This window comes from Hyalella azteca, unplaced genomic scaffold, assembly GCF_000764305.2.
Source record: "Hyalella azteca isolate HAZT.00-mixed unplaced genomic scaffold, Hazt_2.0.2 contig5148, whole genome shotgun sequence".
In the NCBI taxonomy this organism is placed as follows: domain Eukaryota; kingdom Metazoa; phylum Arthropoda; class Malacostraca; order Amphipoda; family Hyalellidae; genus Hyalella; species Hyalella azteca.
The window spans coordinates 1-15,337 of NW_025935347.1; the positions used below are offsets into that span (position 1 = coordinate 1).

The window sequence follows — 15,337 nt, forward strand, 5'->3', positions numbered from 1 at the left end:
CTCCTGCACACAACAACAACAGTCATGGGACTGCTGCACATGTCATCTATCATACTGCACTCCTGCACACAACACTCGTAGGACTGCCTTGCAGTACATCTGCTTTCCAAGCTCCTGCACACAAAGGCATCCACAAAAACACTTTCATCATCACAAAGCTGAAATTTTGTAGCTAAATTCAAACTACACTTTACCAGTGCAAAAGTAAAATGAGGAAAGAAAGTTGCAAATTTTCAAGTTGAAATGTAAAGTTGCACCAAACAACTTCTTGTTTATATTGAACCTTCTGATCAACGTTGTGGGTGAATGTTTTTAACAAAGCAAGAAATATGTGAATATAGAATACCATTATCTGGTATTTTCCAATAGTTAAGTTTGGTAGTAGCGTGGACATTACTGAAAAAAATATTCAACTGGATTTGTGCATTGATCAAACAAACCTCTTCCTTCTCCTCCTGAGGCTTGAGTGTCTCTTGGTTGCGGATGAATTCTTCCTCCATGAGTAAGAAATCTTTTATGCGCTCCAGCTTAAGCATTTTGAGGCGACATCTTGTGTGTGGTGTAACTGAAATCAACAATCAATTTACAGAATTAACTTATTTTATTTTTGCTTACATGCATTCCACTAACTAACTGTGATTAAGAATCACATCATTTAAATTTTTATTAAATTTCGGCAAAGATATGCACTAAATAGATAAATTTATACGCGACATTATTTACTCATTTTTGAATTTGATTTTGCAGAATTTGGTATAAATAACCTCATGTTCTAAGCCTAGATATTGAAATGCATTCAATAGGTATCTAACTGTGACATATCATTAATAATAAATTCAATCAATAATTGACAATCATTGACAAGTTATCATACAGTGGGAGGAAATAAATATTCGTACACTTGAAAAATCGCATTTTAATGTATGTAAGTACACAAACTTAACAGGAAAAGTGATTTAAATTATGTATAGAGACGCATAGATTTGTTGCATTGAGATTTAATTTCTTTTGATAGTATTTTTGAATACTATGCGTCTCTATACATAATTTAAATCACTTTTCCTGTTAAGTTTGTGTCCTTACATACATTAAAATACGATTTTTCAAGTGTACGAATATTTATTTCCCCCCACTGTATATGGTAGTTTAGAATCTCTCTAAATATCTCCTAACTCTTGGTAATGTTTTCATGCCTCTGCCAATCCCCCATCACGAGCTTATCATTCCACACAGAGCATCAGAGCCTCCCACTACCATGAACAAGCATTTAAAAAAATATGAGCATCTGAAAAAAAGTTAAACCTCATGCACTGATATTCATGCTTTTTCTGCCCTTTTGTAAACTTGTAAGTAGCAATATCTCTCAAAATATCACTAATAATTTCAAAAGAAAGAGTCAAATAAAATATAGGTTTTCTAAAATGTCGAATTTTCTGTGTGATTTGAGCATATTAAAATTATTTCTTAACCTAAATTTTCCCCTTAGCTGTGCAACTATGAAGAACTAATTAAGATGGAAAATGATATCTACTAATGTATAATCACACTAACTCTTGTTGCTGCCAAGCCAAGGAGTCACTTAGCATTAGGTTACACTACAATGAATAACTAAAAACCGTAAATAAAATTCAGAATCATATCCATAATCTCAATGCACAATATCAAATTATTACTTAGAACTTTGCTGTCAATACTGATATTCAAATTAATTCAAGTGGCAACTTTAATAGATAAAAACATAATATATAGATTTTTTTATACAAGCAAGCTCCAGTTGATGCGAGTGCCATATTCACAAACCTTGAGGTAACTTGTTAGCAGTGTCAGGGCCCTTCATTCTCTTCTTCTTCTTGCCCACACGTGTTGGCACGGGCGGCTCATATTTCTTCTTCTTGTCTTTCTTGTCTCCGTCAGCTCCGCCACCCCCTCCAGACCCTCCACTCTGTTGTTGGCCCTGCAAAACAAAACAAATTCATTCAGACTATTGGCTCCATTGCCATCATTAGCTGCATCTCCATCATTAGATCCATCTCTATCATCTGCATCAGTAGCATGGGTGGGTTAAATCTAAGCAAACTACAAGACTGGGCCAAACCAGGGCAGACTACAAATCCTGATGTTAGAATGGTATTCAATGTGTAGTTGAAAATTAAATGCATTAGTAAAAATGATATTCATCAGCCTAAAATATTCATTAGATATTGATTGATTGATTGCTTTTGTTTTTTTGTATTTTATTACTTTAGTAAATTATCTTGTACAAATTAAATATCTTACTGATTGTTGATAGGTACCTAATTATCCATTTCTTTATTTGAAGCATGCATTTCAAGTCCAATATTCCAGAAGATAAATGTCAATTATTACTAAAATAAGAAAACTTCTCATTTCTTAGATCACATGTATTGAATTATATTAGGCTCAAACTGACAATGTCCCATTAAACACAATGTGTTCTAATGATATCATTGACTTTCAGATGGGCAATAACTATGCAGCCATAGCAACCCCTTTGCACAGCACAGCCAGGAGCCTCTGGACTGGAGACCCAACAGGCCTTCATAATCCCAGCGAATTTTCTTTAAGCTTTTGAGGTTCAATAATAATGGCTTTACACTTCTTTATATGTATTGTGGTGATATCAATTTAATTATAAGATTTGATCTCAAGGTAGCTCAACTGTAATGTATACCCCTATGGTAAATAGGTAAATAAAACTGGAAATGCTTTTATATGCATTTCATCACTACTGGCTTGAATGTATCACACTTCCAAAAGTTCCTAATGGCACAGTCCCCTCCTCCCTGGCCACATCATCATACCTATATGGGATTGATTTGAAGCTTCCAGTGTATCTTGAGTAACTAAAAATACATGTAGGTATATGAGCACAAACCCCGCCCAGATCACAATAAACACAACAAAATGGTAAACTTGCAGTTTTCAATTGGCGCACAGGAGTCATTTACTTTTAAAAGTCCCCACAACTGGTAGCATAATTTGAGTGATGTAGGTATCTTTGGAAACAAATGAAAAATCTTGAATTATGAGTTTATGACAGGACCAATTGTTTTTCAAGAGAAATTTTCATTATCTACTCACTTGGCTGCAATTCCACTAAGGGTACCTTTTAGTGATGAAAATAACTTTGATGTCATATTGGGAAGTTTAATGAAAGATGATAGAATGTCAAGTATTGAAATTCATGTAGAAACCTCAATTTTTGCCCTTTGTTCTGGTCATTCCTTTTTATAATTCTCAACCAAGCTGCTGCAGCTACTGGTACAGCTTGCCGCCAAAGCTGCCCAGCACTTTTTTCACAAAGGCAATCAGTTTTAAGGTAGTGTTCATTGTGTACAAAAGTACATTGAATTATTGATTGCCAAGTTCATGCATTAGGTACATGTTCATGCTACAAACTTGTCATAAAAGTTGCATTCTATTCTATTTCTATGCTTTGTTACAGGTGAAATTCATTACCTGAAATTATAATTTTCAAGTAAAATGTGCAAGCTCCTCCCATGAATTCTCCATTACTACTCTGTAGCAACTAAGTCTTTGGTGAAAAGTTTTCTATGAACTAAAGCCATATAAAAAAGAAAAAATAATACAAAATGTAATATTCATTCTGCTGAAAGTACAATGAAATTAGTAACATATAATTAATTTTATTTCTTGATGTTCAATAATGAGTACCGTAAAATGGGGTAACTTAGACCGGCGGGTAACTTAGACCATTTTTCGTTTTTTTAACAAAAACCCCCACAACTCAAAAACTATTTGACATAGAAAAATTTTGTCAATGGGCATTAAAGGCCTAATACTGAGGCCACATAACACAATAGGAAGATTTGAAAAGTTTGCATATCTAATAGGTTAAAAAATTTAAAATGTGACCCATGAAAAAAAGCTATTATTTAAAGCCTGTCAGAGTACCCCCTCCAATTTTTTTATTTTTTTTTTGTTAAATAACTCCAGGTACCAGGTTTTGATGCATTGTAGTAGAACTCTTCTAGTTACATATGCAAATGACAAATTTTAGGAAAGTGTCATAGTTTGCAAATGGGGGGCGCTGCCCCCAAATGGGATAACTTAGACCACCTAATGTCAGCCCTGACGGGGTAACATAGAGCGGCTTGGAAGTTAATATAAAATTACCATATATAACATATTTTATGTTTGACAGCCTATTTATGTTTTTTCTTTAGGTTTCAGACTCTACAGAGTCTTATATATGGTAATTTAACTTAATTTCCAGGCCGGTCTATGTTAACCCTGTCAGGGCTGCCATTAGGTGGTCAGAGTTTCCCGTTTGGGGGAACTTAGACCACCTGGGGGGCAGGACCCCCCCATTTGCAAACTATGACACTTTCCTCAAGTTTGTCATTTGCATATGTAACTAGAAGAGTTCTACTACAATGCACCAAAACCTGGAGTTATTTGGAGTTATTTTACCAAAAAATATAATTGATTTTACCACCCGGTCTAAGTTACCCCAAGAGCTGGGGTAACAATGACCATCACTTTTTTTGAAATTACATAAAGACTATGGGAGGCAGGAGCCAGCAATTTATGGTGAGTGAAGCTGGAGTAAAGACCTGTATTTTGCATGTTTCAATTCAAGTTTAATTTAGCTAGTAAAAAAATGGCATCATTTTATAAAAAAAAGTGGTCTAAGTTACCCCATTTTACGGTACTTATTATTCAATTTTGTAAAATTTAATTTGAAGCAAAGCATATTTCAAGTCTATAATGGCCCATGTACACATTGCAACACCAGCACCCCAGGGTGCTGAAAGTGGGTCAATGTCAAAAGATCTTTGGTGACGCATCAGCAGCAAAATTTACGCCTTCAGAAGATCTTGCCAACACATTTGGAATGAAATTATTGCATTTAAGAAATTACATTGAAATTATTGCAATTATTACAAATCTGAAAGACCACAAGCACACACAGTAAGGTTTCCGCTTTCTGGTACGTTGGATGGATCAGGATGCAGGTTTGTCCAGAAATCAGTTGCGATGAGCATAAGCGTTGCAGTGCGTGGAGAGCAAGGGATAGACTATCAAAGTTGTTAGCAGCATTTTTTTCTTAAAAATTACCTGGCAATGCATCTTGAAAATGCCTGGTAATGCTTTGGGCTAAAAATACATGTCTTGGCAATTCTACTTGCACCCTATGCACCCTGGCCAGCACCAAGCAGCACCGCCGCAGCGGCAAGCAAATGAACTTTTTTTATTTAGTTACTTTAGTATGTTTTACTAACGAGATAATAATATCAAATTCTAATTAGGCACAGGCTGCTCAAGTGTTTCAGCAACATATTTTTTACTCAATTATTTATTTATTTGTAGCCCACAAAATTGCTCCATCATGCGTTGTCACGTGTGATATATCATGTGTGCACATATGACGTCACCACAAGGCACAAGCCTCGCTTTACTAGTCCATGTTTGCTTGGATGCCAGAGCAAACAGAGCAATGCAATCTCAAAGTTTCAAACTTGTAAGTGATTCCCAATGACAGTTATTGCAGGGTTTGTACTGGTATTTAGAAAAAAAACTCCATGACTTCTCCATTACTCTTCATGGCCACCAATATAATTTTCCAAGACTCGTATATGACAGGTTTAGCATGACTGAAAGAATAACCATGGATACGGTATTTTATCATCTCCTACAGTTTATAAATAGCTAACAAGTAATTGCATAGCTCTCCAAAGGCAACATGGCTCTTCAAAACTGCTTCCTCCATATTTGACACATCAAAGTCTTTTGAGAACAATGTACATGATATTGCCATACCTTCATGCTTTGGATGGTGAGCAAGCCAGTCACAATAAGCTTCTATTCTTAACCACAAGTCATGAAATTTACACTTTCCAGACATGGTGATATTGAAATTGCATTTTGCCACTGCAGATAAAAAAGTTTTCGAATGCAACTAAGCTTGGTGACCAAGCTCACGTGATTGGTTCTCCAGTCATGTGACCGACAGTCAAGTGACTGGAGAACCAATCAGAACAAATGAAACAAGAGACTGTGTCACAGTCTCTTGTTTCATGCATGCTAATCAGAATGCAGGAAACAAGAGACTGCACAAACAGTTTAACACATGCAGCACACACTTCATTTTTTTTCTTCTTTTATTTGCAAATTCCATTACTTTCCATGACCTGAAATGAAATCCAATGACTTTCTAGGCCTGGAAAATAAAAAATCAAATTTCTTGATTTTCCAGGTTTTCCATGACCAGTACAAACCTTGTTATTGTGAGCATTTACAAATGTGATATAGTTATTATTTTCAGTTTTGCTATTATCACATTCTAATGTCAAAGTTCTAACATCTTGAAATACATAGCAAAAAATGCAAGCCAGTGCATTAGATAAATTGGCATGAATCATAAAGCTTGAAATATGAACAAAGGAGTGAAGTGAGCCTGAAAATGTAACCTAGGTAGGAAAGCAAAATATTTTACTTCTCAAGTCTTTATATTTTAAATTTAATTTGCAAATTGAACTTGTATTGTATTAGACATTTGCTTAGGCACCAGGGTGCAGAAAGTACCTTCAAACAGGGTCAAAAGGGACGGTTATGAGCGTTTTTTGTTAATAACTTCTTACCATGAAACATTTCATAAACAAGTTTGGGCTCATTTTAAAGGTCTTTGCAAGGGCTATCATATGTCATCTCCAAAAAATTCCATATGCTATTTGTGAGGTGCTAGACGCAATATAAAAGGCTCCTGAATCAATCTTGAAATGGGGTAAAAATGGACACTTGAAATAAAACTAAATTTTAAACATTTGAAGCATGCTGAGTGAACTCATCTATTACTAACAGCACTCTGAAGTCCTCTTCCTTTGTAGATGATGTAAACGTAGAATAAATGAAATTTTCTGTGATTTTTACTTGGTTTTTCTTCATTGATATATTACTTTATCCATATTATTATCAATGAAGTTACCCCATCACGGCTGCCATTAGGTGGTCACATTTTGCCCATTGGGGGGGTGGCGCCCCCAATTTGCAAACTATGCCACTTCCCACAAATTCGTCATTTGCATATGTAACTAGAAGAGTTCTACTACAATGCACCAAAACCTGGAGTTATTTGGAGTTATTTTCCCCAAAAATTAAATTGATTTTACCACCCGGTCAAAGAAACCCCAAGAGAGGAGGTAACAAAGACCATCACTTTTTATGAAATTACAACTAAACTATGAGAGGCAGGAGCCAGCAATTTATGGTGACAGAAGCTAGAGTATAGACCTGTATTTTGCACATTTCAATTTAAGTTCAACTTATCTAGTAAAAAAATGGCATCATTTTGAAAAAAGTGGTCAAAGTTACCCCATTTTACGGTATTTGTAAGCTTAAAGGATGGTTTGTAATTTCGCACAATTTTAATCGAGTCTAGTGATTTTACTAAAACAAAAAAGATCGTGAAAAACATACCTGAAACAGAAAATGTTTTACCCTGTCGCGCGGAAATGGCTGCCATTTTTTTAATGAGATAGACAAATTCTGTCAATTACATTTTCAAGCCAACACCTGGGTGCAACTTTTAGGTAAGTAAAATTTTTTAATACAGCAAATAATTTTTTTTTTGCTCCAGACCTTAGCAGAGGTACTTTTCCAAAATCGCACTTTTCACACCTTTTTCAGCGATTTTTTAGAGATGGTAAATGTTTGATTTCTTGACTAGCTTTATATACACAATAGATAGTAAAAATGTTAAAGTTTACGCCACTATTTTTAGTTTTGCAATATTTTGATTAGTTTACCGTAGTTGCTACAACATTTCTATGAAATGTGGGACGCGCATCCCTATTTACCCCACCTGTCCCTTTTTACCCTGTTTGACGGTAAGCTTACAGGATGGTATGTAATTCTGCACAATTTTAATTGAGTTAAGATTGACAACCATCATATATTTTTGAGAAATAAATCATAGTTTAAGTTAATTACTTTTTTGCCCAGTGCTCAATTCTATCTGTGACATTCTATGCACAATTTTGTGATGACTGATGCAGTAAATTTTCATTAAGTGAAATTTTTTTCACAGAGCGAGGTAAATGTAATCAAAATTCTTTGTTGTTAATTGATTTTTTCATTAATTGGAGCTTTTGCTAACCCTGGTTCTACTGTAAATGCAATTTTAGGGGTGTTCCTTATTACCCAGGGGGGAGGAGATCCCTTATTACCCCATTTTGCAGACATTTTACCCCACTTTTTCTTGGTATGACGTATGCAAATTCTGTCAATCACATTTTTAAGCCAACACTAGTGTGCAACTTTTATGTAAGTAAAAGTTTTCAACATGACAAATATTTTCTTCTGTTACAGACCTTAGCAGAGGTACTTTTCCAAAATCTCACTTTTTACACTTTCTTTCCGGGATTTTTTAGAGATAATAAATGTATGATTTCTCAACTTGCTTTATGCTGCATAGATAGGTAGTAAAAATGTTGAACTTTATACCACTATTTTTAGTTTTGCAATATTTTAATTAGTTTAGCTGCTACAACATTTCTACAAAATGTTGGAGGACTGTCCCTTTTTACCCCGCCCATCCCTTTTTACCCTGTTTGACAGTAGGTGAATATCTAAAGATATTTGGCACCGCATTAGCAGCAAAATTTACACCTTCTGAAGATATTGCCAACACATTTTTATTGAAATTATTGCATTTTAGATATTACTTCAAAATTACTGCAAATCTGAAACACTGCAAGTGCACACAGTAAGGTTTCTGGTACCGTAAAATGGGGTAACTTAAACTACTTTTTTCTTAAAATGATGCCATTTTTTTACTAGCTAAATTAAACTTAAATTTAAACATGCAAAATACAGGTCTACACTCTAGGTTCACTTAACATAAATTGCTGGCTCCTGCCTCTAATAGTTTTGATGTAATTTAAAAAAAAGTAATGGTCTTTTTTACCCCAGCTCATGGGGTATCTTAAACTGGGTGGTAAAATCAATTATATTTTTTGGTAAAATAACTCCAGGTTTTGGTGCATTGAAGTAGAACTCTTCTAGTTACATATGCAAATGACAAATTTGAGGAAAGTGTCATAGTTTGCAAATGGGGGGCACTGCCCCCAAATAGGGGAACTTAGACCACCTAATGTCAGCCATGAAGGGGTAATATTGACCGGCTTGGAAATTAAGTTAAAATTACCATATATAAGACTCTGTAGAGTCTGAAACCTAAAGAAAAAACATTAATAGGTGTATCAAACATGAGATATGTTATATATGGGAATTTTAAATGAATTTCCAAGCCGGTCTATTTTACCCCGTCAGGGCTGACATTAGGTGGTCTAAGTTTCCCTATTCGGGGGAGGTCCCCCCCCCCCCATTTGCAAACTATGACACTTTCCTCAAATTTGTCATTTGCATATGTAACTAGAAGAGTTCTACTACAATGAACCAAAACCTGGAGTTATTTTACCAAAAAATAAAAAAATTGGAGGGGGTTCTATGACAGGCTTTAAATAATAGTTCTTTTTCATGGGTCACATTTTTAATTTTTTAACCTATTAGATATGCATAATTTTTTATCTTTCTAATGCCCATTGAAAAATTTTTCTATGTCAAATAGTTTTTGAGTTTTGAGGGTTTTTGTTAAAAGAACTAAAAGTGGTCTAAGTTACCCCGGGAGTCTAAGTTACCCTATTTTACGGTACACCAGATGGATCAGGATGCAGTTAAGCTTGCCAGGAAATCAGTTGCAATGTGTGGAAGTGTTGCAGTGCATGGAGAGTAAGGGATATACTATCAAAGTTGCATGCAGCACTTTCTTATTAAAAATTACCCAGCAACGGATCTTGAAAATGGCTGGCAATACTTTAGGCTAAAAATTCATATCTTGGCAATGCTGGTGGGTTCACTTTAGATTAAGTGCATCCAAAATAAGGGTGTTTTTTTTTAATTATATGATTTTTGGGGTGTAGATTAAGAATCTGAAATCCATTTTTGGCGGTCAGCATCGGAAAACCAATTTTTTCCCCATTTTTAATATATTTTCTATAGAAAACGACAATGGGGGACCCGTGGGGACCTGGGGGTTTTAGGGGGGGGGGACATGCCTGAGGCTCTAATTCATAAAAAAAAATTAAAAATAAGCAAAATTGGTGAAAATTTGGATAATTTTTTTTTGACTGGAAATGATCTATATTGATCTGGAAATGACTGTAAACCTATGTAAAACCCAAAAATAGTGCTAGGTTAGGTTAATAAAATTTTCCAATTTTTTGCCTATTTTGCCCGATTTTTTCTGACGAATTAGAGCCTCAGGCATGCCCCCCCCCCTAAAACCCCCGGTTCCCCATGGGTCCCCCATTGTCGTTTTTCTATAGAAAATGTATAAAAAATAGGAAAAAAATCAGTTTTCTGATGCCAACTGCCAAAAACGGATTTCAGATTCTTAATCTACATCCCAAAAACATATAATTAAAAAAAAAACACTGTTTTTTTGGATGCACTTAATCTGAAGTTTTACCATGCTGGTTGCACCCCGGCTTAGTTAGGTATTAGTAATTCCGGTATTATTAGGGCAAGGGAGACGGCCATAGTGACAAACCAGTAACCACAGATTTTATAGAATCAGTTCATTTCTAATTTTCTCTAGATTTAACTCAATTTTTTATGTATCATAATGATGGTATCCATGATACTTTACTGGTCTACTTATAGGACTCAAAAATGAACTTGAAGGAATGTCTAAAAAAGTCTCTGCTTTGCCAGCAGTGTGGAAATCCAGAGGGGTAATATATTAACTGGTATACATAGCAAATTGGAAAGCAGGACCCAAAAATCTGGAATGTCCAGCACACTTCCACTTTCAGTCCATCATCATCACTGATGAGTCTCTGCAAGATGCCACAGCTGTTTCATTGAAAAAAAAAACAGCGCTTCACAGTAACAAGAATCCAATCAATGCTTGAACACGTCCAACGTAACAGTCACAAGAATCCAATCAACGCTTGAACGCGTCCAACGTACTGTCACAGGGATCCAATCATCCCTAGAACGTGTGCAACGTCACAGCCACTGGAATCCAACCAGCGATAGAAAGCTAGAAGGGACTGCCTCAAATGCACACAATGTTAATGCCCTGATGCTAACTTAATGCGTAATGCTACAATTCTTATTTCAAGAGCGTAATACAATAGTGTAGTTATGTCATTATTGATGGAAATTGCAAATAATAACATCTTCACTATGTACACTCACTCACAAATACATGAAAAACTGCCTATGATTCAATCAACAAATTCAAAACTGACCACCGATGCAATAAGCTGAGACATGGAAACTCCTACCATTACAATCAGGATTACCAATTTAACGAAAAACATAAACAAAGAAGGTAGCAGGCCGCAGGGACACCAACCATCAATATACTCATTTGAAAAAAATGATAGATACAAATTCTTCTATATTACAAATTCATCAGTAACTGGCATTCAACAGAATGGTTTAATAACCTTTGTAAATCGTAAATGTTATAAATGCAGAATCAATCATGTGCAACAGCCAAAGTGTCGGGAACGATGGTTAGTGTTTACTGTTTACTTGTTAGTTCTTGTTAAGCAATCGGTGTGTGAGGTAACTGAATTAACTGCAGATAAAGCTCCCGAACTTGGAGATGATAATAGAGTGAAAACTTTACGTGATATATTGTGAGCCTTCTAAAGTTTTAATAATGAAGAAATCACAAGGTTCACAGAATCTAAAGGTTTAAATGCTAAATTTTTGACTTTCAAGTACTCTATTGACTATTGAGTCTATTCTAGTCAGTCAACTGTGAAGTGTCATGTTGTTTGTTGTGCATTGCCTTTTCTTCGAGAAGTTTCTCCAACTGCCGATGAGTTTGTCCTCAATTTGAAAGCTGTGGTAACAAATAGGTGCCATAAATGTTTTTTTAAATATAATTTGAAACTATTATGTTGGGAGTAAATAGTATTTTCTTCTGTAGATCCATCCCTCTTGCTCATCTGTGACTGTGAGTGACGCGCGCAATTAACAATCTTGCATGGGACCTTGACTTGACGTTCATACGCTAATAGCTACCGTAACCAAAGCCAACTTCTGAAGGCCTGCAAACCTGTTTCTAGCATAGTGGCAACTGGCAAACCAGTGATTTTTAGAACTGATCAGTTCATTTTTAATTTCCTCATTTACTCAAGATTTTAACAGATTTCTTATGTATGATAATTCTGGTATCCAAGATACTTTACTGGTCTACTTACAAGACTCGAAAATGAACTTGAGGAAGAGTCTAAAAAACTCTCTGCTTTGCCACTATATCTTCTAGTTGCCTAGAACGTTTTTTTTAAGGCAGAACACTTTTTTTATATGANCACCACGTGTCGGATGTTGCCACACAAAGTGACGGAATATAGGGATTTGGTAGGTTTCCATTCTAAAGGCTTTTAAATAAATATGGCAACATTTTGTGGCGTTTAATCGTTGCTGATGCGTAGTGAAGTGTTTTGAGAGTCATGTGAAGGCAACAGAACTTACGTAACGCATACGTTTTTTTTATAGTTTTTCATTTCTCGATGCATCCTCAGTGTGTCGGAATATACCGCGTTTACACCATCTCATATCTACTTGTTAAACAAAAGTACATGATCAGGCCACAAGATTTCAGAAACAGGTAGGAAAATTCCAATCCTGGACTCCATGGTCAGGAAGATGTGCCAGGTGCGTGGGAATTTATTTTGTCATTTTAACAACCTGCGCGGTGCACCGTACTACGTTGGTAAAAAAAAATGCGCCGTGCACCATACTTTAGAAAGCTAAAATAGTTCTACTATTTTAGTCAACAATATACGCGAGTATATTGACTACGCGAGTCGAACTGACAATAATAAAATGTAAGACATGTCCGGGTTACTTCTGACTCTTCCGGTTGTCCGCCTTGTCGGATACGGAACGTACGGTAATCGTAAACTGCGGCTATTATACATACGAAATGTAAACAGACGGTGTTCAGCGTTGCCATATGACTTTGGAGAAAATTTCTTCTAAAATAAAGATGGCCGGGATTGCGCGAACACGTGCGCGAAGATAATCAATTTTCATTACATTGCGCCAACTGTGCACAGCAATAGCTTAAAAAAAGTGAAAATGCGCGGGAAAATTCACCAAAAACATACATCATCCTGAGTGTGGCCTGGACTCCAAACCAGGCTCCCTTTGCCAAAAAACCAATAATGACCTATGATCCTACAATTCCACTACTATAACAAATGTTAAAGACAAATCAGAGTCTGATTCGTCTCTAACAAAGCACAATCACACCATGCACGTGAATGATTGTTTCTAAATTAATAAGAACATAAGATCTCAAAACTGATACTGATAGCAATGAGCATTGCAATGGTTGACTGCAAAGTTTTTCTATCATATTTAATAGGAAAATAGTTTAAAATAAAAAATGGTTTAACAAAAATCTTTTTTATTCCATCCAAATTTATAATAGGGTAAACGCGGTATATTCCGACACATTAAGGACGCATCGAGATATGAAAAACTATAAAAAAATAACCGTATGCGTTACTCGAGTTTTGTTTGCTTTATTTGACTTGCAAAACACCGTACTATGCGCCAGCAACGATGAAACGTCACAAAATGTTGCCATATTTATTTAAAAGCCTTTAGAATGCAAACCTACCAAATCCCTATATTCCGACACGGTGTGTGGCAATATTCGGCACGTGGTGAGTTGTATTGCGTCAGCGCTTCAAATTTAACTGATATGTAATGCCGACATCCACGTGTTTGAATTCCGTTTGCTGTGTGAGCTGTATTGGGATACAACACGGCTTTTAATTGGAACACTAACGAATATTGAACACTACTTAATTACGTTTTAATTAACAGCTATTAGGCTTTTAATTAAGCAAATTTCAATTTTTGTACAAAGCTTATTTTTGCTTTTCTCATTTACTCAAGATTTAAACCAATTTCTTATGTATGATAATGCTGGTATCCAGGATACTTTACTGGTCTACTTATAGGACTCAGAAATGAACTTGAAAGAGAGTCTAAAAAACTCTCTGCTTTGCCACTATGCAGTAATCATAGTGGCAAAGCAGAGAATTTTTTAGACTCTTCCTCAAGTTCATTTTTGAGTCCTACTCCTATAAGTAGACTGGTCAAGTATCTTGGATACCAGAATTATCAATTATCATACATAAGAAATCTGTTAAAATCTTGAGTAAATGAGGAAATTAAAAATGAACTTATTCTAAAAAATCACTGGTAACTGGTTTGCCACCATGGACTCACTACTACAGTTACTGAGTTACCTATACTATAGCTATACTCATAGACATTTAACTAGATTTAAAATGTAACACACAGCTAGTCACCATGTCAATACAGAATAAAGGAAGACCCTCTCGTTCATCACTGTGAGCAACTATGCTCATTGCCCATTATTATTTAAAATGCCCAATACCCAGTTTGTTTAGCTCCTTGAATCAGCCAAGTTAACAGAATGAAGTTATGAACACTTTTTTTAACCCTACTTTTTGTGATTAAGTATTACTAATGAACAATAAATTATGGGGATGAATCTCGTATATCGATGAATGCCATAGAAGACTTACTGAAAATATTTCACAAAAAATGAGTGACAATTTACGTACCATAACAAAACTTGGAGTAAATTCTCTCTAACGTTAACAACTCAACTCGCTCAGATGCAATTTTCAATGACAGGCTCTTTTGCCCAATATTGTTACCAGAGTTCAAGGATCGACACGCTATTTTCAAACAAGAAAACTTCCCTGCGCAAAATGTTTGACAGAGAAAATTTAAAATCTTATTTGCTTTCATGAAGCTACTGACACTACAGCATGAAATCATACCCAAGTTTGAGAATTGTGCTGAGTCACGAGCAAATTATTTTAGTTAAACTTACAATATGTCAATACTGTATCTTCAAAAATTCTGAACACATTAAAATTAAACTTTACTCATGAACTTATTCCAACATTCTAAATAAGTTGAGGTTATTATTTCTGAAAGTTATTATTTAGGCTGAGGAGTTTGAAAAAAAGTGCCCGAGCGGTCTTTTCATTATGCAGTTTATTGGTGCCGCGTCATGGCTAAAAAGTACCACGCATTTGCAGGTTTTCCACGCATAACTTTGTTAAATCGAAATCGATAAAGACCAAATTGAAGATGGAAATGATTATCGACATTAGGAGTTGAAATAAGGCTGCGTGCTGACCTCCGGTCACGACCTTTAGATCGGTCATTCACACTGCATAAAAAATATTTTACTATCGCAAAAAATTGAAACTTC

The 15,337-nt window shown here is 35.4% G+C and overlaps 1 protein-coding gene across 1 annotated transcript; it reads right to left on the bottom strand.

The window, feature by feature from the left end:
• Positions 1-440: 440 nt before the first annotated feature.
• On the bottom strand, positions 441-14,842 carry LOC108672442 (26S proteasome regulatory subunit 4-like; the record flags this gene model as incomplete). Its single annotated transcript, XM_018160107.2, has 3 exons — positions 14,676-14,842; positions 1,801-1,954; positions 441-565 (listed from the first exon to the last, which is right to left on the bottom strand). Coding segments are annotated over exons 1-3 (282 nt in total), but the record flags the coding sequence as incomplete, so codon positions are not given.
• Positions 14,843-15,337: the final 495 nt, after the last annotated feature.